We start from the raw sequence: 23,934 nt of genomic DNA on the forward strand, positions 1-23,934 counted from the left end.
TTATTTAAAAAAAAAAGTTCCATTATGGAATATTGGCCGTTTCTTGAGACAAAAATGGTCCACTTTTATGGACAGTAATATGGTCCAGAATTTACTTCTCTAGACAGAAGGGGGGCTAACCTCGCCACACCAAAAGTTTATATTGCACATCATGCATACGAACCATACACCCAACACTCGAGCAAAACTTCCATATTGTATCATCTTTAAGACAAAAACAGACAAAGTACAAATTCACTATTTTTTATTTTCTACCCGGTAACAGAGACAGGATTTTAGTGATTGGTTGGAAAACAAATTACATAAAAATAAAACATCATTTTATTTTTATTTAACGTTTTTGATTCATTTATATTTTAGCTTTTCTAGCCTGGGGCGCGTTCAGCAGGACTTAACGTTGTGATACGTTCGGATAGAAATAGGCTATGTAGAACAAACACCTCTGACACGAATACGAACACATCAGCTGTAGTCATGGCATTTCTATCTGCAACGTTCGACAACTGAACGTGGCCTTGTATTGCCCCCAGAGACAGTGCATTAAGGAAAAACGTCCCTGATTGGTTAAAAACATTTTTTTATCACAATATCTATATTGCCCTAGTCCTTGAAATAAAAGTTCAAAAGAAATAAGATTGATATCGATAGTTACAGTAGATTGTTGGTGATGTCTTAATGATTTTAGCAAATTAATGATCTGACCAACATTACAAGCAGAATGTTTACCCTGCTATGAACAGAGTAGGGTCGGTGAAATTGGAAGTTGTAAAGTATCATTCTGGACAGCAATACTAAGACTTACAATGATCCCCAAAACAATTTATCTTCAAGTTCAGGCATTGTTCTACCCTACTGCCTAAAGCATGTAAGCAAAGCTTGATTCCAAAATGCATATTTTCACAAAATTGCAGATGGTCTACATTACAGCTCTGAATCATTGTCTTAAAGCCTTGTCAGAAAACAAGCCATTGACAATTCCAACAACTTGAAACTCCTGCCCTGTTATTTTATCAGCAAAAAAGTTTTCCAACCCAAAATGTTCTCTCTAATATTTACAGCTCTTTTAAAAACAAGCGTATTACCTTTCCATGTAACATATTGTATATCAAGCATTCAATATCCTTATCTAACAGCAAATAACACTTCCTCTGGTCAATAGATCATAACACGTCATTAAAACCAACACTCCTTGGTCTCACAATATGATCAATTTTCTTTATAAACTACAAAGCCAAAAAACCTTGAGCCATGTGCTCTTTAAAAAACATACTGCCGCCTATGCACCATGAATGCACTCAGTACTGTTGGGGCGCATTGAATGTACAGTACTCCTGATCCCGTCTTCAGTGAGATGACGCAATGGTGAGTGTTGTATGAAATGCACCACCTAGTGGAGAGGAGAGAGCACTAGAAGCAGATATGAGCTAGCTACTAAAATGTGAGAAAGAACCCAGCACAGGAAATGAGCATTAATGCTGTCTGGCAAGTTGTTACACATCTTTAAATATAAAAGAGAAGAGAAAAACATGAGCTGAGTAAGGGGTGGGGGGGGGGACAGATGCAAAGTGGGGTGAGAATTGAGGTATGACATTCTTTGACTACTCAGAACCCAGAGGGAAACTGCTGAGCAAAATGGGAGCAAGAATATGGAAGATGGGGGGGGGGGGGGGGGTGAGAACCAGAGAGATGAATATTGACCGTGTTTAAAGGATCAGGGCAAGGAGAACACATTTTAAGGGGATGATAGAAAATGGCTAAGCAAAAGCCCCCAAAATGCTGTACAGGAAATGGGTATTTCTTGGAGCCAGCAACTTATGCCAACATCCTACCCTGAACAAGCAAAGCTTTCGATACAGTTCAGACAAGAGAAGAGCAAGTGGGAATGACAAAGTGGGTAGAGCAGAGGTGTCAAACTCATTGCATGGAGGGCCGAATGTAACTAGGCAAGTCAGTTAAGAATTACATCCTACCCTGGCCAAACACTGACCCGGACGACACTGGGCCAATTGTGCGCCGCCCTATGGGACTCCCACTCACGGCTGGTTGTGATACAGCCTGGAATCAAACCAGGGACTGTAGTGACTCTTCTAACATTCAGATGCAGTGCCTTAGACCGCTGCGCCACTCGGGATCCCTGAAATTCATGACTATTTAGTGACCTTAATTCATCCACCAAGTACAAGGGTGGAGCAAAAACCCATGGAAACGCAACCCTTTGTGGAATGAGTTCGACATGTGGGTTAGAGGAATTTTATATATAAACAAATCACAAAGCAATGGTGAGGTGAACAGTGTGATGGGATATTTTAAATAAATGGTTCTTTATTAAACATCGGCTTCCAAATAAACTAAAACTCAAGGATTCAAACCTTTTTTTTTATGCATCTACAACAAAAAAAAACAGAAAATCAAAACTATTTCACATCCATGATTGCGTTTTCAAATCATTGGTTTTTGGGAGAGAAAAAAAATTAACGTGTCCGCTTCTTGATCTTTGTGAATCCATAAACTAAAAGGGTCCATCTGCACATATCCACCTGTGCTCTCAGTGTGTGGTGTGTGCCGTTGTTACCATCTGACCATTCAAATTGACCCCATTGACCCACACCTCTCAAACAGGATGTACAAAAGCTTGTGTTGAGCATCAAAACAGTGCAGGGCCCTAACAAACAGTAAAGCCCCCCCCCCCCCAGGTGTGCATTTACATCACTGAAAGGAAGGACCAATTTCATCTACAAAGTGACAGGAGAACAGAGCAGGGGAAAGGAAGGACATACAAACAGAATACAATAAACCTCTTTCAGACACACGCACGGACATACGTACACTCAAACAGTTAAAAACAGTATCAGAGAAAAAGAGGACCGAACCCTAGGTACTGTCTGCTTTGTTGCTGTTTGGTGATGAGGGGAAAAGTAGGGCAAAAGAGTGTGGGGGTGCTTGGTTCAAGGAGGGGGGGGGGGTCCAGTGGGTGTTATTTCTTGGCCTTCCCGCCTTTGGCGGAATTCCGTGGCGGGGTGACGGGGCGTCCAGATCCCATTCCTCCACCTCCACCATAAGAGTAGAGCTTCTTATCCGCTGGCTTGAGAATCTGAGGAACAGAGAGGCTTTCTTTAGACAGCTATAAATATACATATACTCCTACAGACTGAACACTGCAGCACGTAACAGGTAAGACAGGGGACTGGCAGAACTTTAAAAATCTAGACTGACGGACAGGAACAGCCAGACTGAAGGAGAGAGAAAAGGGGCAGAGAGAAAAGCAGAAGAGTACACACCTGAAAGGAACACATGAGGGTCTCATCCACACTCATCATGGCACCGGCATTATCAAACTCTCCACAGTAGTTAGGGGCAGAGAACAGAGTAACAAGCTGTCTCTTTGCAAAGAACTCGTAACCGTCTTCTACCACCTGAGGACAGGAATGAAAGAGGTAAGAACGCAATGAAAAATAAACAGGAAAAATACCAGGAGTGGATAACCAACAACTGCAGGGCCATCAGTACATTTCAAACAGAGGAGTTACCATCTTAAATGAACACAACCTCCATCGCCAGTAAAAACACAAAATGACTCGCTTTAAAGATGGAATCCGCATCGGGGGAAACAGCCACTGTTCACCCCAGCACCTTTGTTGTTGTTTGTGTTGTTAAACGGAGTCGTCGTCTTCGGCAGCATGGACCAAAATAAATGAGGTACATATTCTTCTGTTCTATCGCGCATGCAATGATGTCAGAGAGGAAAAATAGGGTTTTTTGTTTACAACTTCTTTGTTGTTGTAATATCCCAAACAGACGCGGCAGTGTCACCAATTAAGGATTCCAGCTTTAAAAAAGTGCTTCAATATTTTATGTTGTGATCTTTGATCATCTGATTTCCCTGATTAATAACAAGATCCCTCTATTCTTCCAAACCCACCATTGGTCTGACAGTGTCCCGCTAAATACTCGCTTCCCAGCCCCTAACCCCCATCCAAAACCCTAAACCACTGAGCTAAGCCATTACCTGATGTGCCCTGCATATAAGGTCCATGTCGTGTTTGTGCAGAAATTTGGCCACCACGTCTGCCCCGAATGTGAAAGAGACCCCGCGGTCGTTCTCGCCCCAGCCCAGGACATCTTTGTCTGGGTCGGCCCACAGCAGATCACACAGCAGGCCCTGGTCAGGCACATCTGTGGGTCGCATCACTCTGCGCACCTGCTCCATGGACTGGAGGTCTGGAGAGAGGCCTGGACAGAACATAGCACACAGAAACATTACATCACCATACAAATGAATGATGACTGCCATGATACTGTCTTCTACCACCAAGAACAGGAAGATCTGAAATCACACCTTGATAACTACCACCTCTTATCAAACGTATAGTGTATACACTTGAGTCATCTTCCACCACAAACACTTAAGGGGAGTGGTTAATCCAAACGATCATGGGGCCACCAAGTGCTTATTGATAAGGAACACAGGGGAAAGACCCACACACACAGATCATGCAAGCATACACCACCCACCTCCATGGCAGCAGAAGATCTTCTCATCTACAATGGCAGCCACGGGTAAACAGTTGAAGCAGTCTGTGAACGTCTTCCACAGCTTGATGTTATACCGTCTCTTACCTAAAGAGGAGCAAGGGGCATTACTAAATGGTTAATACTCTGTGTGTGCTCCGGTCTCCTGTTGTTAAGCATGTGTTCCAGCTTCTCGTCTCGGCACTTACACTCGTCATAAAAGCCGTAGATGCGGTTAATGGAGGCACACTCGTGGTTGCCGCGCAGCAAGAAGAAGTTCTCTGGGTATTTGACCTTGTAGGCCAGAAGCAAGCAGATGGTCTCCAGGGACTGCTTCCCTCGGTCCACGTAGTCCCCTAGGAACAGGTAGTTGCTCTCCGGGGGGAAACCTCCGTACTCAAACAGCCGCAGCAGGTCGTAGTACTGACCGTGGACGTCACCTGCAGGGGGCAGCACAGAGGTGGCCAGTCAGTCACTACCACACCCTCCCTGACTACATTAGATCTGTGTGTGTATACAGGCCGTTGGACTGAGATAGCAAAGGCAATTAGAGATTAGAATTCTACAGTAAATCAGACAATCAGTCATGTTATGAAACCTTGGAGCTTTCACTATCAGTTGTGTCAGAGGCGCTGCTGCTTTGCTACACTGACATTAATTACTATGAAACCAATTTCAGCCATCATAACTTATCCAATATGACTCACCGCAGATCTTGAGTGGTGCCTCAAGCTCGAGCAGGATTGGCTGGCTGAGGAAGATTTCGCGAGACTTGAGGCAAAGGCCACGGATCTCGTTCTCTGTCAGCTGAACGTTCTTGCCTGGCCGAGAGCCCTTAACTGGAGAGAGAAAGACAGAGCAAACAGAGTGAGGACTGACGTTGCGCTTATTGGAACAAACATGCTAGGCCAAGACCATGGAAACAACACATACACAAATAGCACAGCCACAGATCTAACACACAGCACACCAGAGCAGAGAAACCAATCAATATCACGGGCCCCGCTGACAGCACAACCCTGAGTATACTGCAGAGCCAAGGTGAATCTGCTCACACAGCACAAGCCAGGAGGATGAACTATTTGATGTGAGAATCTCAAGGTTACAGAGCGTGAAACCTAAATGAAAAGGGTGTTGGGGTCTTTGTTTCTGAGCACTCAAGGCTAGGGGATGGCAGTGTTGAACTGAGCACCAGCAGAAGGTACAGGCCTGGCTATGTGTCTGAACAAATGTGTGCAGTGTGCACCCAGCCCCAGAAGCACGTATGAACACACCACCTGCCTGTCTGCTGATGTAACCAGGACAGAGAGGCTGCAACGGAAAGGGGCACACGCAGCGAATCTCACACTGTTCGACTCAAACAAGGATCAAATACACTGCCCTTCAAATCAAAGTAGGCCTAAATCACAATTAAATAAACATATCATTGATGGCCAACTTCAGAGCTCTCTGGTTACAAGTACACCGCATGCAGTCTGGTAGCATAGAGCCTGTTAACTGACAGCAAACGTTGCTAGGCCGCCTCTGACCACACGGCAGAGCTAAGCAGGCTAGTAGTAGCAGGATGGTCTGAGATGTGGTCAGGTCACAAGGGACACATGCACAGTGCTGCGCTGAGCATCTTCCTGAGGCAGGCTGTCCCCTAACTCTGCATCTCAAGAATCTTACATGTTTGTTGAGTACAGTAGCTAGTTATGACATTCACACATATTCTACCAGGAAAAGGAAAACCCACCCTGTGGCTGTGTAAGTGCTACATGTTCATCAAGCAGAGGTGCAAATCCACAGTGCAACTGATATGATAAGTGTTCAATGATCAACAAACAGGTGATCAGCTCTACTGGAGCCACAAATTGGTAAAATGTTTAATGTAGTTATCGCACCATTGTAGCCCTGGAGCAGGGAATACTCTTAAGTATGTTGGCATGATTTGCAGGGCAGCTTGAGGCTTTTGTGGCGCTGCAGGTCAAGTACAGGTTTAATATGATCAGCTGGATGAGGCTCCTACTTCAATCTCAATACTCCTTCCAAACTAGAACCTTCACTATAGCTGCAAGGGATCACTACAACAGCACATCTATAGTCAAACAAATACAACAGTAGGACTGTATTATTCAGAAATCCTGTTTGCATGACAAGCTCCAGGCAAGGATATAACGGAGCATGTAGTAAGTGTATTCCAGTGACTCATGATGTACGGGGGACTTGTGCAAGAATGCGCATCAGGGTTGTTTGTGTCACAGAATCAATTCCACCCCCTTTCCTGCACGTTCTGCTGTCTTCCCTAGGCGCAGGTGAAAAGTCCAATGCCAGCGCTCTATAAACCATCACAGGAGAACTAGGCAAACAAGCATCAACAGAAAACCTTCTAATATTCAACCATAGACACTTGTTGTGCTCTATCATGCACCTGGTACTGTAATTGCTGAAGATAAATGGGTTAGACACACTTAAGAGAGCAGAACAATAAAATAGCCTGAAACCCTTCAGTGACATTCTGCTTTACAAGCTGGGTGCAGACAGTGTTCTTTACAAAAACACACACCGGGGTTAATTGAACACTTCAGCTCAAACTGAACGTTGCTGACCTTGCCAAATACCAAACTAGACGAGGACATGCAGTTATCACACAACACAATGCCACAGATGTCTCAAGTTGAGGGAGCATGCAATTGGTATACTGACTGCAGGAATGTCCACCAGAGCTGTTGCCAGAGAATGTAATGTTAATTTCTCCACCATAAGCCGCCTCCAACTTTGTTTTAGAAAAATTGTGAGGCCAGTTGGACGTACTGACAACTGCTTACCACGTTGTGTAGGCAAGCATTTTGCTGATGTCAACGTTATGGTATGGGCTGGCATTTGGTACGAACAACAAACAATTGCATTTTATCGATGGCAATACGAATGCACAGAGAAACCGTGACAAGATCGTAAGGCTCATTGTCGTGTCATTCATCCACCGACATCACCTCATGTTCCAGCATGATAATGGACGGCCCCATGACGCAAGGATCTGTACACAATTCCTGGAAGCTGAAAATGTCCCAGTTCTTCCACGACCTGCATACTCACCCAACAAGCATGTTTGGGATGCTCTAGATCGACGTGTGCGACAGAGTGTTCCAGTTCCCACTAATATCCAGCAACTTCACACAGACATTGAAGAGGAGTGGGACATTCGACTTGGGGATTCGAACCAGCAACCTTTCAGTTACTGGCCCAACCTTTTATCCACTAAGCTACCTGCCACCCAACTCTATGCAAAGGAGATGTGTCACAAGATACTGACTGGTTTTCTGATCCATGCCCCTACCTTTTTTGTAAGGTATTTGTGACCAACAGATGCATGTGTATTCCTAGTCATGTGAAATCCATAGATTAGGGCCTAATGAATTTATTTCAATTGACTGATTTCCTTATTTGAACTGTAACTCAGTAAAATCTTAGAAATTGTTACATGTTGCATTTATATTTTTGTTCTGTGTAGTGCTTTCACAAAAATATATTCTGCCCTAATAAAATCACAGGCAGTGGGAGAGGGGCACACACATTTGTTCTGAAAACGGACGAGGACTTCCAGGTAGGACCTCAGCAATAGATCTAAATGAGCAGTGTCATGTTAGGGCAGCAACACAGGCCTTGGCCCTAAAGAGTGAAATGTGGGTATAAATAGGGTAGTGCTGCTTGTCACTTTAAACCTGGATTAGGGTCGGCTAAGCCATGACAGAGCTTACTCTAAAGTTAGCCACATGGCCAATGGCAACAGTGAGCTTAGAGAAGGGGCGTGGGGGATGGGGAGGGGGTCAGACAAAGGGCTTTCCACTTTGCTGGTCACGGGATAGAAAATAAAAAAAGTTGGACAAGCACAATAGGAAAGCCGTTGGGAATCAACAATTGGCTGGCTTTAGATTCCCCTCCTGATATGTCCATGGCTGATATGGACATCCTCATAGATGGTGACAGGAGGTGGTAGTAGCGGCCTGCTGACCGTTCAGATGTACAGGTCAGGAGGCTGATGGTTAATCCCATTGAAACTAGTCACACTGTCACCACATTTAACTGGTTTGTAAACATTGTCACCAGGCTGGACCATGTGTTACGGTGTACATGGTGCAGCTAAAGTTTGATGGTGGCCAGTCACCATTCTCTGTCAAACGAGTGATTAAGCAACCAGAAGGCAGTTACCTTGGCCTGTCTCCACATCATAGAAATACAACAGGATTGGATGGACAAAAAGACACAGATGATGGTTTATGGACTGGCCAAGACTTCAAAACTAATTTAGAAAATGCCATACATGACGTGTTAGGCTAAATACGACAACTCACAACAGAGGCAAACACTCTGCCTTGTAATGAGTTGCCACACAGCAAGAGAAAAAAGGTCCGCTATATACTGCCAGTACAGCAGTTTTTTAATTATTTTACTGAACTTGTCAGACAACCTTATCATGGACAGAGTAGAACACGGTTTCCACAACACTTCCAGACATCAAGAGCCACAGTCAAAAGGGGCTAGGGCTGAGCGATATATCTCATTCATTTGAATGTACATTTTAGCGAGAAATTCCAAACACATGCATCTTAAGAAAAAAGTTCCCATTTTTATGAGCGTTTACGTCTGCTTGTCTTTTTACTCCAGTGTTGTGTGCACCTTCCCATTCACACACACCAAGCCCCTCCCCCTCACAACAACAAAGTTGATAGAGAAAGATGTAATCTATGACAACAAGCAGTTTCAACTGGCTATTTGCATTTGAGGTTTGGTACAACAGAATCATTCATATGGACACCGAAACACATTCGAGACATTTTACTGTAATAGAAAACGATACCCTTTTTATGTCTCAACTCCCAAAATTTAGCACAGAGTCTAGTATACTAGCTGTCTAGCCTGTTTATAAATGTGCAATGAGCATAAAAAACAACTAAAACATTATGAAACTTCTATTTGATCAATTAAGTAGCAAATAAGCCACACCCATTTTTTTGTGTGTGTGTATATATATATATATATATATATATATATATATATATATATATATATATACACACACTCACCTTTATTTAACCAGGTAAGCTAGTTGAGAACACGTTCTCATTTACAACTGCGACCTGGCCAAGATAAAGCATTGACCTCCATACAAAAACACCTCAGTTGACGAGCGAAAAATATAAAAACACCATCTGCTGGAGAAGACAGATTTTGGGCCCAGCTATTCCTCTCGCTTCACTTCTTCCTCTCTGGTGTGACTCACAAATTTCAGTTAATTACTATAGCTCCTGCCCAGTCAGTGTCATCGTTCACCCACGTTTCATCAAACTCAGGCCAGTGGTGTCTGAGATGGTGTTTTTATAGATTTTTTTTTTACTAACGCACGAACAGAGACTAGAGCTCGACCGATAAATCGAAATGGACGATTAATTAGAGCCAATTTCAAGTTTTCAGAACAATTGGAAATCGTTATTTTTGGGCGCCGATTTCAGATTATTCTTTATTATAATAATAAATATATATTATATATATATACCTTTTATTTAACTAGGCAAGTCAGTTAAGGACACATTCGTATTGTCAATGAATGCCTAGGAACTGTGGGTTAACTGCCTTGTTCAGGGGCAGAACGACAGATTTTCACCTTGTCAGCTCAGGGGTTTCAATCTTGTAACCGCAGTTAACTAGTCCTACGCTCTAACCATTGCACTCCACGAGTAGCATGCATGTTACGCCAATGCAGTAGAAGCCAAGGTAAATTTCTAGCTAGCATTAAACTTATCTTATAAAAAACAATCATAATCACTAGTAATAACTACTAATCCAGTTTAGCAGGCAATATTAACCAGGTGAAATTGTGTCATTTCTCCTGCGTTCATTGCACGCAGAGTCAGGGTATATGCAACAGTTTGGGCTGCTTGGCTCATTGCGAACTAATTTGCCAGAATTTTACGCAATTATGACATACATTGAAGGTTGTGCAATGTAACAAGAATATTTAGACTTTGGGATGCCACCCGTAGGGGCGAGGAGGGGGACGGAAGCTTTACTGTTACACTGGCATTACTATAGTGCCTATAAGAACATTCAATAGTCAAAGGTATATGAAATACAAATAGTATAGAGAGAAATAGTCCTATAAATATGATGTTAACTACAACCTAAAACCTCTTACCTTGGTATATTGAAGTCTCATGTTAAAAGGAACCACCAACTTCCATATGTTCTCATGTTCTGAGCAAGGAACTTAAACGTTAGCTTTTTTACATGGCACATATTTTTACATGGCACATATTTTACATGGCACATATTTTACATGGCACATATTTCTTTCTTCTCCAACACTTTGTTTTTGCATTATTTAAACCAAATTAACATGTTTAATTATTTATTTGAGGCTAAATTAAGTTCAAATAAGTGTTAATTCAGTATTGTTGTAATTGTCATTATTACAAATATATATAAAAAATATTTAAAAATTAATCGGACGATTAACTGTCCTCCAATAATCGGTATCGGCGTTGAAAAATCATAAATCGGTCGACCTCTAACAGAGACCGATCCACAGTCCCCTACCTGATTTAATTGTGGGAAACAACCAAGTGGACAGGCTAGTATGTTGTTCAAACAGTTGGAGACAGACAACATGGTGGAGCCAAAGATATTTTTTAACTAACCCAAGATAGACCACCGCCTGGCGTTTCCAACGGGAACAAATTAGTCATAGTGGGCAGAACAAGCAAGGAGTGGGCAGAGCCAAGCAAGAGCTAGAGAGGTCCTATTGGCGCATTCTAACATGTATTTGCATATTTCCGTTAAGGAACACCTACTCTGAAGTGTGTGTGCAATAACTAAATTTGCCCTTGCACTCCTTCTAAACAACATGCTAATTGTTTTACTTTGACAAAGGGTAAAATCTCCAAAACTTAGTCCACTCTTCATAACGGATTCTAGCTTTGAGAACAGAAAACTGTGTTGAGGTCAAATGTTTCATCAAGGAGAAAATGATCACGATGTCTGCAAAAATCCATCTCGTTCCATCTGGTCTCACTGCCGGCCACTGGGCTTTCTCTCATCACCATATTAGGTAGTGAGTAGAAGTGTCAATCGGATGCTTCACACTTATACATCCGATGAAATGTCTGGATTATTGTGGTGGAGCCCTACAACATGATGCACCGCTATTACCATGATGTAGAGGAGCGATAACACTGAGAAAACAGACATGTGAAAATGTCTAGGTTAACTGCAGTACCATTACAGTCAATAATTGTCAAAACAGAAATAAGTGATAGCCTAGAAATTGATACAGTAATAATCTGTATACATCTAGATCAATAGATTTCAAAATGGGAAGAACAAAACAGCAGATCCAGGTGTTTGAACACCTGACGTGACTTTTAAACCAGTTAGACCAGACTTGGAGAGAGACATTTTTTAAATCTAACTAGACAAGTTCCTAGAGCAGCAGAATGCCCCACTTCCTGTTTTCTGAACTGTTCCCAGGCCAGCAGAAGCTCATGTCTGGCTCAGCCACTGTGCTCATTACAGCAGGAGGCCCCTGCAGATTTAGTAGCTGGAGGGGCTTATGTTGGTCTGACAGCCTCAGGTCTCCCATTACGCAACATTTATCATACAGATCATAAGTTTGCTTCTGCCCCCCCCCCCCCCCCCCCCATGTACACACACAGTCCCCAAGGCTCATATCTGTTACTATAGAAGCCATCATAAATCTAAGGAGTGGCCAGGACTGAGGGTAGGCAAACCTGTGTGGTATAGACAGCTTCTCCCATGCACCAAACACTAACACCTACGTATTATTCAACAGTCCTTAACCTCCACAATACTCCCAACAGTGGTGTGGTGGTCACAATCAGAAACACGGTTAGCGAAATCGTTTTAATCCATCAGTACCTCCAGTGCCCTTCACTCTGTGTAACCAACCACTAATGATATGGCTAAACCTACTGTAGCTTGCATTTAAACAAAAGCAAGTTATTACTTCAGCCAGCACGCTTTCAGCACATGATAATTGCATCCGCAGCTCTGAAAAACATGCTTAAGTATGCTTCTCCCTCATCCAGGCATGAATTGCAATGGGCCTGCTCCTACATGCAGCATCCTCCATTCAGGCTGCAAATGCATAATTTTCCTCCTTAGCTGGCTTTAATGGGCATTAAAAAAAACTGAAAATATGCATACTTTATGGAACGATTAGTCTTTTCGGACATTTTTGGATATTCCACATTCTTAGTTGAACATGGTGTGCAACATATTAGATTTTCCAAAAATATAAACAATTGTGGTGGGAAATTGTGTTTCAAAAATAAAGTACGCATATTTCCCTTGAATGGAGGATGTTTTATGCACAAGCCGATCCATTGGGGGACACTAGTGTATTACCGGGAATGCACATCCAACCTAGACGATAGTACATGGGTGCTAGATCTGTACTATCGTCTGCCTAGGCTACAGTATAACCGGTGTGTGTTAGACATAGCTAGCTGAATACTGGCAAACAAAAAAACGATATTATGGAAAGATTGGATGCAGGAAACAGAAATGAATGGTAAACAAAACCTACTAACCGACGTTACTGGCTAGCTTTGCATTCATTTTTATAACAGCATACACTAGACAGAACACGGAACATATTTAACGTTACAGTAACTAGCTAGCTGCTAACACAGCATCATCGTAAAATAGCCGTTTGTCATCTTAATAATGATTTGTCATTAATACTAACAATACAACAAAATGGGCACTTCAGGCCGAGTGATAACGATTGAAGCAGCAAGCCAGCCATCTCTCATTTGCCCTACTAGTTCGTAGATCTAGGTAACGTTATCTCGCGCTCTAACCCGGACACATCGTTTTCAAAGAGAACAGCTTACCTTGACGTTAAGCCTGCTAACTACGCTAACATGCACCAGACATCGTTAGAATTCCGACGCTTCTTTGAAAATACAAAAAGCAAATGATTCGTAATTAATCCAATTAAGTGGCTTGATTCCTAGTTAAGTGCAAATCCTCACCTTCCAGAAGACGCTGTATTATGGAGTCGATGTTTAATTTGTCCGGCTCCGCCATTTTACTTATTTTTTTTTGTCGTGGTTCAGGCAGTCAAGACCTTCGTTTCGTGTTGCTTCTTCGATGAGACAAAAAAAACAAGTACCGATCACGTTAAACAAACAACTAGGCAGCTTATATTTTGTTATGTCAAATTGAGGGAAAAAAATGTAATTTGGCTTTACTTTCCCTTCCGTGTTATAGCTAGCTGGCTAAATGGGTTAGCTAGCTAGTTAGTTCAAGCTAGCTATCCGATGTTAGTTAGCTAACAAACCAAACTACCCGCTTTAGTTATAGATAGCCAATAATGAGTGATGCAAATACGAAATGTTAACATATAATCAACCTTTGATTTGACAATAGTCTTCCCGTGTAGAAGACAGGGCCCTTTCAGGTCTGTTTAGTGTCTTTTTGTCTTCGTATTTCAGAGTCCCCCTTTCTCTTCCCCCACTGAACTTAAAAAGGGCCGTGTTGTTCAGGGAAGCGAGAAGACAGGGGGTTGACACTAAGGCGAGCTTTACATTTACTCAATGATGATTGGGTCACTGCTTGATTTTGAACCCATGTTTTCGTTTTCCATTGGATACATTGTACATCCGTCACACAGTGGTGCCCCACCTCCAGCTGTTTTACGGATGACATCAACGGTCGTCACTAGTTACCAATACTGAGGTATAAAGAACTACCACAGCCACAAAGTCAGAAACTCCGCCTATTTCTACAATGTATCTTCTTAAAATGTGATTTTAGACCTAGCCTTTACCATAACCATACTGCTAACCGTATACCCAAACCTATCCTCAAATTAAGACCAAAAAGCATGTTTTCAATGATATTTACGATATAGCCAATTTCGACTTTGTGACTGTGCTATCTAGTGGAACCCCACGCCACGGGGTTGGTACCGGCAAAGACTGCCACCGTGTGTTAAAAGTTAAAAGTGTAAGGCATATTTTGCATTAGGGTAGATAGAATCCAGGGTTTCCCAAACTCGGTCCTGTTTTTTGCCCTATCACTATACAGATTATTCAAATAATGTAGTAGTTTAGTGTGTCGTGTGTAGTGTATAACTTTGTGGGAAGGTAATATGTGGATGGTGTGCAACCGTAATTAATCTCTTTCCCGACATTCCTCATTCCTTCCAGTAATCTCCACAAATTCACGTTCCTCCATTACAGGTCACTATTACACAATTCTCCTCCCTACTCGTTCTTTACCGGGTTTCCAAATCCATCCCTCACCTCACTGTGTCTCTATTCGTCAGACAGAGGTATGGGGTGGGACATTGTGAGTTCTGTGCCTTATGATACAGGTAGGGGTATGGGGAGGGGGTGACTTCGACTGAATTCACAGTGAATCATAGGTTACATGTTTACTACTACTATGAATCAGAGCCTAAACGTGTGAACTCCAAATGAGTCATGCTTTCATGATGGTATTGAGAGACCTCTGCTGTTATTGTTGTTTATGTCTTCAATCTATACAACCAAAAATAAACAATTGATCTTTCACTCACATATCCTTTGTTTTCATTTTTTTATGTAGTGGGTAGTGGGTAACACTATAGTCCATCTGCAGATGTTCTTCAGACTATCCGTAACATTTTAACTATCTACGAAGCCTAGCCCTAACCCCAAACTGAATCCTTATCCTAACCCTAAACTTAATAACCATATCCCAAGCCCTAACCCTTACCCTAACTCTTATTCTAAACCTAACCCTAACCTTAACCTTAGCAAGCAGTTTCTTATCAACAGATAGTTTGTTGTCAGTATGACTATCCAGACTATCCAAATAAAGTGTGACAGGGTAGTGAACTTCATTTTGCAGTAGCTTGTAGGTAGTTGAACTCAATTTGATTCGAGGTAGTGTTTTCAGTATTGAATTACTTTTTTGAGATGTAGCGGTGTAGCTAACTACTGGAAGTACACACTACTTTTTTACAAAAATATAATATGGGTGAAGTGGGCAATCATTTCATTTCTTTTTCAGCATCAGACCTTCATAATTCTCACTTGAAACAGTTTTTATGTTTTATTGTTTTTATTCATTTATTTGGATCCCATTAGCTCTTGCAGAAGCAGCAGCTATTCTTCCTGGGGTCCACACAAAAACATAAAACACGACAAGTAACAAAACACTGATAAACTGACAGACAAGAACAGTCACACAAATTTAAAATACAATGAAATACAAACAATACAATTAAAAAATAATGTGTGTGTAGATTGTGTGTGTGTGTGTTATATTGTGTTTATGTGTGCATGTGTTTGTGTGTGAGTGTCATTTCACAGTCCCTATCGTGCCATTAGATGTTGTTTTACAGTTTAGCTTTTTACTTTAGTAATAAGAGATGGGAGTTCAGTGCGATCACGGCTCTGTATAATACTGTGTGTTGCCGTTAATTTGTTTTGGACTTGGGACTGAGAAGAGACCCCTGGTGGAATGTCTTGTGGGGTATGTGTAGGTGTCTGAGCTGTATGTAATTTGATTATACAGACAATCAGGAATTTTTATCACAGTAATACTTTTCATAAAAACTAGAAGAGAAGTAGTTAAACTATCATCAGCCTTCAACCAGGGAAGACTGGCATGCATGTTGTTGATGTTAGTTCTGTATGTGTCGTTTAGGCCAAGGCGTGCTGCTCTGTTTTGAGCCAGCTGCAGCTTTGCTAGGTCTTTCTTTGTTGCATTTGACCATTTTACCAGACAGTAATCAAGATGGGACAAGACCAGAGCCTGAACAACTAGTGCAGTTGATCTTTGTGTCAAAAACATAGAACATCTTTTTATAACAGATATACCCCTCCCCACCTTCACAACAACTTTGTCAATTTGACTTGACCATGATAATTGACCATCCAATTTTATAACTAGGATCTAGCTTCCTCAACTTCCTCAACGGTCACACCCTTTATGCACAACTCCAGTTGAGGTTAATGTCTTACAGAATGTTTTAAACCAAATACACTGCTTTTAGTTTTAGATGTTTTTAAGACCAGTTTATTATTAATCACCCATTCTGATACTGACTGTAACTCCTTATTTAGAATTTCAGTGTTATTGGCTTTGGGTGCTGACATGTAATGTGGAATCAGCCGCATACATAGTCATTCTAGCTTTGTGTAAGACCAGTGGCAAATAATTTGTAAAAATAGAGAATAGTAACGGCCCAAGGCAACTTCCCTGAGGGACACTGCACTGTACACATCTGATGTTAGAGAAGCTTCCATAGAAGAATACTCTCTGGGTTCTATTGGATAAATAACTCTCCAACCATGTGATTGCCGGTGATTTAAAGCCATAGCAAGAGTTTTTTCAATAACAATTTATGATCAATAACATCAAAGGCTGCACTGAATATACTGTTGTTCAGGTTAGTTATCATTGTTTTAGTTCACAATGGAGCCCCTAGTTCCACTCTTCATACCCCTGATAACTCCTTTATCCCACCTCCCACACATGCGGTGACCTCACCCATTACTACCAGCATGTCCAGAGATACAACCTCTCTCATCATCACCCAGTGCCTGGGCTTACCTCCGCTGTACCCGCACCCCACCATACCCCTGTCTGCGCATTATGACCTGAATATATTCTACCATGCCCAGAAACCTGCTCCTCTTATTCTCTGTCCCCAACGCTCTAGGCGACCAGTTTTGATAGCCTTTAGCCGCACCCTCATACTACTCCTTCTCCGTTCCGCGGGTGATGTGGAGGTAAACCCAGGCCCTGCATGTCCCCAGGCACCCTCATTTGTTGACTTCTGTGATCGAAAAAGCCTTGGTTTCATGCATGTCAACATCAGAAGCCTCCTCCCTAAGTTTGTCTTACTCACTGCTTTAGCACACTCTGCTAACCCTGATGTCCTTGCTGTGTCTGAATCCTGGCTCAGGAAGGCCACCAAAAAATTCAGAGATTTCCATACCCAACTATAACATCTTCCATCAAGATAGAACTGCCAAAGGGGGAGGAGTTGCAGTTTACTGCAGAGATAGCCTGCAAAGTAATGTCATACTTTCCAGGTCCATACCCAAACAGTTCGAACTACTAATTTTGAAAATTACTCTCTCCAGAAATAAGTCTCTCACGGTTGCCGCCTGCTACCGACCCCCCTCAGCTCCCAGCTGTGCCCTGGACACCATTTGTGAATTGATCGCCCCCCATCTAGCTTCAGAGTTTGTTCTGTTAGGTGACCTAAACTGGGATATGCTTAACACCCCGCCAGTCCTACAATCTAAGCTAGATGCCCTCAATCTCACACAAATCATCAAGGAACCCACCAGGTACAACCCTAACTCTGTAAACAAGGGCACCCTCATAGACGTCATCCTGACCAACTGGCCCTCCAAATACACCTCCGCTGTCTTCAACCAGGATCTCAGCGATCACTGCCTCATTGCCTGTATCCGCTACGGAGCCGCAGTCAAACGACCACCCCTCATCACTGTCAAACGCTCCCTAAAACACTTCTGTGAGCAGGCCTTTCTAATCGACCTGGCCCGGGTATCCTGGAAGGACATTGACCTCATCCCGTCAGTTGAGGATGCCTGGTCATTCTTTAAAAGTAACTTCCTCGCCATTTTAGATAAGCATGCTCCGTTCAAAAAATGCAGAACTAAGAACAGATACAGCCCTTGGTTCACCCCAGACCTGACTGCCCTCGACCAGCACAAAAACATCCTGTGGCGGACTGCAATAGCATCGAATAGTCCCCGTGATATGCAACTGTTCAGGGAAGTCCGGAACCAATACACGCAGTCAGTCAGGAAAGCTAAGGCCAGCTTCTTCAGGCAGAAGTTTGCATCCTGTAGCTCCAACTCCAAAAAGTTCTGGGACACTGTGAAGTCCATGGAGAACAAGAGCACCTCCTCCCAGCTGCCCACTGCACTGAGGCTAGGTAACACGGTCACCACTGATAAATCCATGATTATCGAAAACTTCAATAAGCATTTCTCAATGGCTGGCCATGCCTTCCGCCTGGCTACTTCAACCTCGGCCAACAGCTCCGCCCCCCCCGCAGCTCCTCGCCCAAGCCTCTCCAGGTTCTCCTTTACCCAAATCCAGATAGCAGATGTTCTGAAAGAGCTGCAAAACCTGGACCCGTACAAATCAGCTGGGCTTGACAATCTGGACCCTCTATTTCTGAAACTATCTGCCACCATTGTCGCAACCCCTATTACCAGCCTGTTCAACCTCTCTTTCATCTCGTCTGAGATCCCCAAGGATTGGAAAGCTGCCGCAGTCATCCCCCTCTTCAAAGGGGGAGACACCCTGGACCCAAACTGTTACAGACCTATATCCATCCTGCCCTGCCTATCTAAGGTCTTCGAAAGCCAAGTCAACAAACAGGTCACTGACCATCTCGAATCCCACTGTACCATCTCCGCTGTGCAATCTGGTTTCCGAGGCGGTCATGGGTGCACCTCAGCCACACTCAAGGTACTAAACGATATCATAACCGCCATCGATAAAAGACAGTACTGTGCAGCCGTCTTCATCGACCTTGCCAAGGCTTTCGACTCTGTCAATCACCATATCCTTATCGGCAGACTCAGTAGCCTCGGTTTTTCGGATGACTGCCTTGCCTGGTTCACCAATTACTTTGCAGACAGAGTTCAGTGTGTCAAATCGGAGGGCATGCTGTCCGGTCCTCTGGCAGTCTCTATGGGGGTGCCACAGGGTTCAATTCTCGGGCCGACTCTTTTCTCTGTGTATATCAATGATGTTGCTCTTGCTGCGGGCGATTCCCTGATCCACAGACGACACCATTCTATATACTTTCGGCCCGTCTTTGGACACTGTGCTATCTAACCTCCAAACAAGCTTCAATGCCATACAACACTCCTTCCGTGGCCTCCAACTGCTCTTAAACGCTAGTAAAACCAAATGCATGGTTTTCAACCGGTCGCTGCCTGCACCTGCATGCCCGACTAGCATCACCACCCTGGATGGTTCCGACCTAGAATATGTGGACGTCTATAAGTACCTAGGTGTCTGGCTAGACTGCAAACTCTCCTTCCAGACTCATATCAAACATCTCCAATCGAAAATCAAATCAAGAGTCGGCTTTCTATTCCGCAACAAAGCCTCCTTTACTCACGCCGCCAAGCTTACCCTAGTAAAACTGACTATCCTACCGATCCTCGACTTCGGCGATGTCATCTACAAAATGGCTTCCAACACTCTACTCAGCAAACTGGATGCAGTCTATCACAGTGCCATCCGTTTTGTCACTAAAGCACCTTATACCACCCACCACTGCGACTTGTATGCTCTAGTCGGCTGGCCCTCGCTACATATTCGTTGCCAGACCCACTGGCTCCAGGTCATCTACAAGTCCATGCTAGGTAAAGCTCCGCCTTATCTCAGCTCACTGGTCACGATGGCAACACCCATCCGTAGCACGCGCTCCAGCAGGTGTATCTCACTGATCATCCCTAAAGCCAACACCTCATTTGGCCGCCTTTCGTTCCAGTACTCTGCTGCCTGTGACTAGAACGAATGGCAAAAATCGCTGAAGTTGGAGACTTTTATCTCCCTCACCAACTTCAAACATCAGCTATCTGAGCAGCTAACCGATCGCTGCAGCTGTACATAGTCTATTGGTAAATAGCCCACCCTTTTCACCTACCTCATCCCCATACTGTTTTTATTTATTTACTTTTCTGCTCTTCTGCACACCAATATCTCTACCTGTACATGACCATCTGATCATTTATCACTCCAGTGTTAATCTGCAAAATTGTAATTATTTGCCTACCTCCTCATGCCTTTTGCACACATTGTATATAGACCCCCCCTTTGTTTTCTACTGTGTTATTGACTTGTTAATTGTTTACTCCATGTGTAACTCTTTGTTGTATGCTCACACTGCTATGCTTTATCTTGGCCAGGTCGCAGTTGCAAATGAGAACTTGTTCTCAACTAGCCTACCTGGTTAAATAAAGGTGTTCTCAACTAGCCTACCTGGTTAAATAAAGGTGAAATTTAAAAAATGTAAATAGAAAAATCTAACAATACTGCTCCAGCTATCATCTTATTTTCCATTTCTTTAACCAATCATCAGTCATCTGAGTCAGTGCAAGTTGAGAGTCTTCTCTATATGCATGCTAAATGTCAGTAGTTAATTTGTTCTCTGAAGAATAGCATTGTATTTGGTCAAACACATTTCTCTCCAGGCTATTAAGGACAGGCAGCAAACTGATTGGGCAGCTGTTAGAGCCAGCAAAGGGTGCTTTACTATTTGTAGTCAGTGAAATTACTTTAGCTTCCTTCCACACCTGTGGACACACACAGTCCTTTAGGCTTTGGTTAAATACATAGCAAATAGGCGTGGCAATACAGTCTACTACCGTTTTCAATATTTTCCCATCAAGGTTGTCTGTACCTGGTGGCTGACCATTATTGATGGAAAACAACCATTTTCCACCTCTCCCACACTAACGACTAAATTCAAAACAGCAATCCTTCTCTTTTATTATTAGATCTTTTATACATAAATATGATTGGTTCTCTGTTCAGTGTTGTCATTTCACTTCTAGGTTTGACCATTTTACTAATGAAGTATTCATTGAAATGATTGGCAATATCGAAAGGTTTTGTTATAAATTACCTATCAACTTCAATGAACGATGGAGATGAATGGGGTTTTCTGCCCATGATATCATTTAAGGTGCTCCAAGGTCTTTTTCCATTGTGTTTTATGTCATTTATCTTGGTTAGGTATTATAATTTCTTCTTCTTTTTGTTAAGTTTAGTCACAAACTTTTTCAATTTACAGTGTCAACCAATCAGTTGAGCAGCCTGACTTGTTTGCCACCTCTTTTGCATAATTTCTTTTAACCATATCATTTTTCAATGAATCATCAACCCAGGGGGCTCTAACAGTTCTCACAGTTTGTTTCTTAACAGGTGCATGCTTGTCAACAATTGGCATACATTAATAACTTTACAAATACTGCATTTGGATTCACTTCCTCATACACATCAGACCAACATACGTATTTCAACGAAAGATTGCTGATCATTTTTTTTGTATGATCTCTTATAAATTACTTTGGGCCCAACCTTTGGCACTTTGGCTTTCCTTATTATTGTGACAGGGACCACGTTTACATTCACACCAATATCCCGTTATTATTCAGGATACTCAAGTATTTTGTTTTTAAACATCATATAGCGTTAACAATAACCTGAAAAAGCTTGTTTCCCGGTTAGATACCTGCTAGATACCTGGGATATGCTGATCTAAAACGGGATACTGTGGCATGTTAACATTTTATCCCATTTATTGTTGTTTTTGCGGTTTGGGCAGGTTCAGTTTTGCATATCATGGGTGTGTGATGCATTATGTTTTCATCTGATTGTTAAACAAATCACTTCAAAAAGTAGGCTACTTGTGCAATTTGACCCACCCTAATAATTTAGCCTACTATAATGAAGTTACTGTAAATGTCTGCTTATAATTTCCGACATTTGGTAGGCCATATTCAGTGGCGACCTGTCATTCAAGGCAGTTTAAAGCCCCACATTTGTTGCAAAATATAAGTAAATAAAAAGGCTTGCCTGTTTTGTATGTTATTTTGACATTAATACATGTCAGTTTGCAAACAATAAAAAAAAATATATATATCATTGAGTTAATAAAGCCGCATACAAACAAGGTCTCTTTTTTTTTTTTAATAAGGAAGCTCCAAAATTCAGGTGTTTCAGCCTAGCTCAGTGCTTTCTTTTGTGGTGGGGCAAGCCAGCAGGAAATACAGAGTGTTGCGCCATGATTTGGCGCAGTGTTCTGTCAGTCATGGGGACACGACGTCACTGCCAAGGCTAAGGGCAGAGCTCTAAAATTCTAGCTCCTTGAGTGCTGCCATAGAGTTACAGTACATTAGAAGTGTCCATCCAAGAAGGCTCAAGGTCATTGGCCACAGATAAAATTACATCAAATCACGTTATATCCACAGTAGTTTGATTGGACTGATCATGTCAACATCATACATTCAAAATCTTATATAGCAGTCATCATCATGAATCAAGTCATCAATCTACTGGCAAATCATTTTTAATCCTTGTCATATGAAGAGAAATAATGAAGAGAATTTATAGATAAAAGCCATATCAGCTATGTTTTTTTAAAGGCAGTAAATGAGGCTGAATTAACTGTTTCACTGCCAGACAAGGCTCCACTGATAGCAAGGTGTAGCAGTCGTATAGTGCAATTCATGTATTGTTTAGTGTTGTGGCTTTGCTGGCATACATACCACTTTTTTTGGGTTTTGCCACACCAAGATTTACATGCTAAAATCGCCACTGGCCATATAATAATTTCTGACATTTGGTAGGTCATTTTTTTAATCAACTATAGTTTGATACATGCAGCTTCTCTTCTGTCATAACTTGCTGACCCAGAAAATTCAATAAAGTAGTGCTCACCAGAATAATGTCTTACATCAATAGAATGAATGCATTAGTAATGTACTTAATACCAGTAAAGTTGTCTGTTTTGTTTAGGGACCGGGGACAAAACGCAGTAACTCCAAAACAACAGAAAGATTGGTCCTGTGCAAAATGTTTGACCAGTTTTAAGGAAATCAAAAGCTGAGAAAACGACAAAACATGTTCCTAATAAGATTTCAGTTTGTCTTGGGTGCATATTTTATGTGGTTGAAATACTGGGTGCTTGCATAACAGTGTGAAAGATAACACATTACATGGGCATTTGCATTTTCTCAAGAGATCCTGAAAGAAAGAAATCATATTTCTCCACTCCTGTTCCCAAGACAAAATTATAATTTGTTGTATAATTTCACTGCAAGAAATGCATAATTCTGCAGGAGTTAATATTATATTATGCTACACATGAGAGGTTGTAGGCCTACAGTCAGTGTCCATATTTCAGTCACAATTCCATTTAACCCATATGAACTTAGATGAGGAATATTATTTTTATTCATGGATACAGGGATACTCATTAGAGGGATATCAGAGGTGCATGTAAATGGCTTACCTATAAAGACCTTAAGCGGCATATGAGCTACTATCCAGAATACAGTGCTCATATTAATGTGGTCAATGTTATGGTCACTACAGCCAATGGGAACTGATATTGCTCTGGAGCAAAGCTCTGCAGTATTAGTGAAGAGATGACTAATACAAGTCAATGTAACAGATCCAACACTATGCACTGTATGCACTGTAGTTGGTTGAGTGATAACCTGGGTCCTATTACAGCCATTAGTCACAGTTAGAAGCTTCATTTTGAGACCTCTCTGTTAATATCACACACAATATCGAGCATTGCACACATATGATCCAAATACTGAGTGTTAGCACTTCGTGGCGAAAAGTAGCACCCCACAA

General features: G+C 42.2%; 1 protein-coding gene across 2 annotated transcripts; it reads right to left on the reverse strand.

Annotated features, from left to right (window-relative positions):
- Positions 1 to 227: 227 nt before the first annotated feature.
- Positions 228 to 14,068, reverse strand: LOC109878667 (serine/threonine-protein phosphatase alpha-2 isoform-like). 2 transcript variants are annotated; one of them, XM_031834779.1, is made up of 8 exons: positions 13,922 to 14,068; positions 13,542 to 13,654; positions 5,217 to 5,348; positions 4,719 to 4,949; positions 4,513 to 4,617; positions 4,007 to 4,230; positions 3,279 to 3,413; positions 228 to 3,091 (listed from the first exon to the last, which is right to left on the reverse strand). In XM_031834779.1, the coding sequence occupies exons 2-8, from the start codon at positions 13,594 to 13,596 to the stop codon at positions 2,975 to 2,977; spliced, it is 999 nt and encodes a 332-aa protein (XP_031690639.1). In that variant the 5' UTR covers positions 13,597 to 13,654; positions 13,922 to 14,068; the 3' UTR covers positions 228 to 2,974. The 2 variants fall into 2 exon arrangements, with proteins under 2 accessions (XP_031690639.1, XP_031690640.1); XM_031834780.1 differs by having other exon boundaries at positions 13,542 to 13,651; positions 13,922 to 14,047.
- Between the last annotated feature and the right edge of the window lie 9,866 nt (positions 14,069 to 23,934).

This window comes from Oncorhynchus kisutch, linkage group LG10, assembly GCF_002021735.2.
Source record: "Oncorhynchus kisutch isolate 150728-3 linkage group LG10, Okis_V2, whole genome shotgun sequence".
Classification (NCBI taxonomy): Eukaryota; Metazoa; Chordata; class Actinopteri; order Salmoniformes; family Salmonidae; genus Oncorhynchus; species Oncorhynchus kisutch.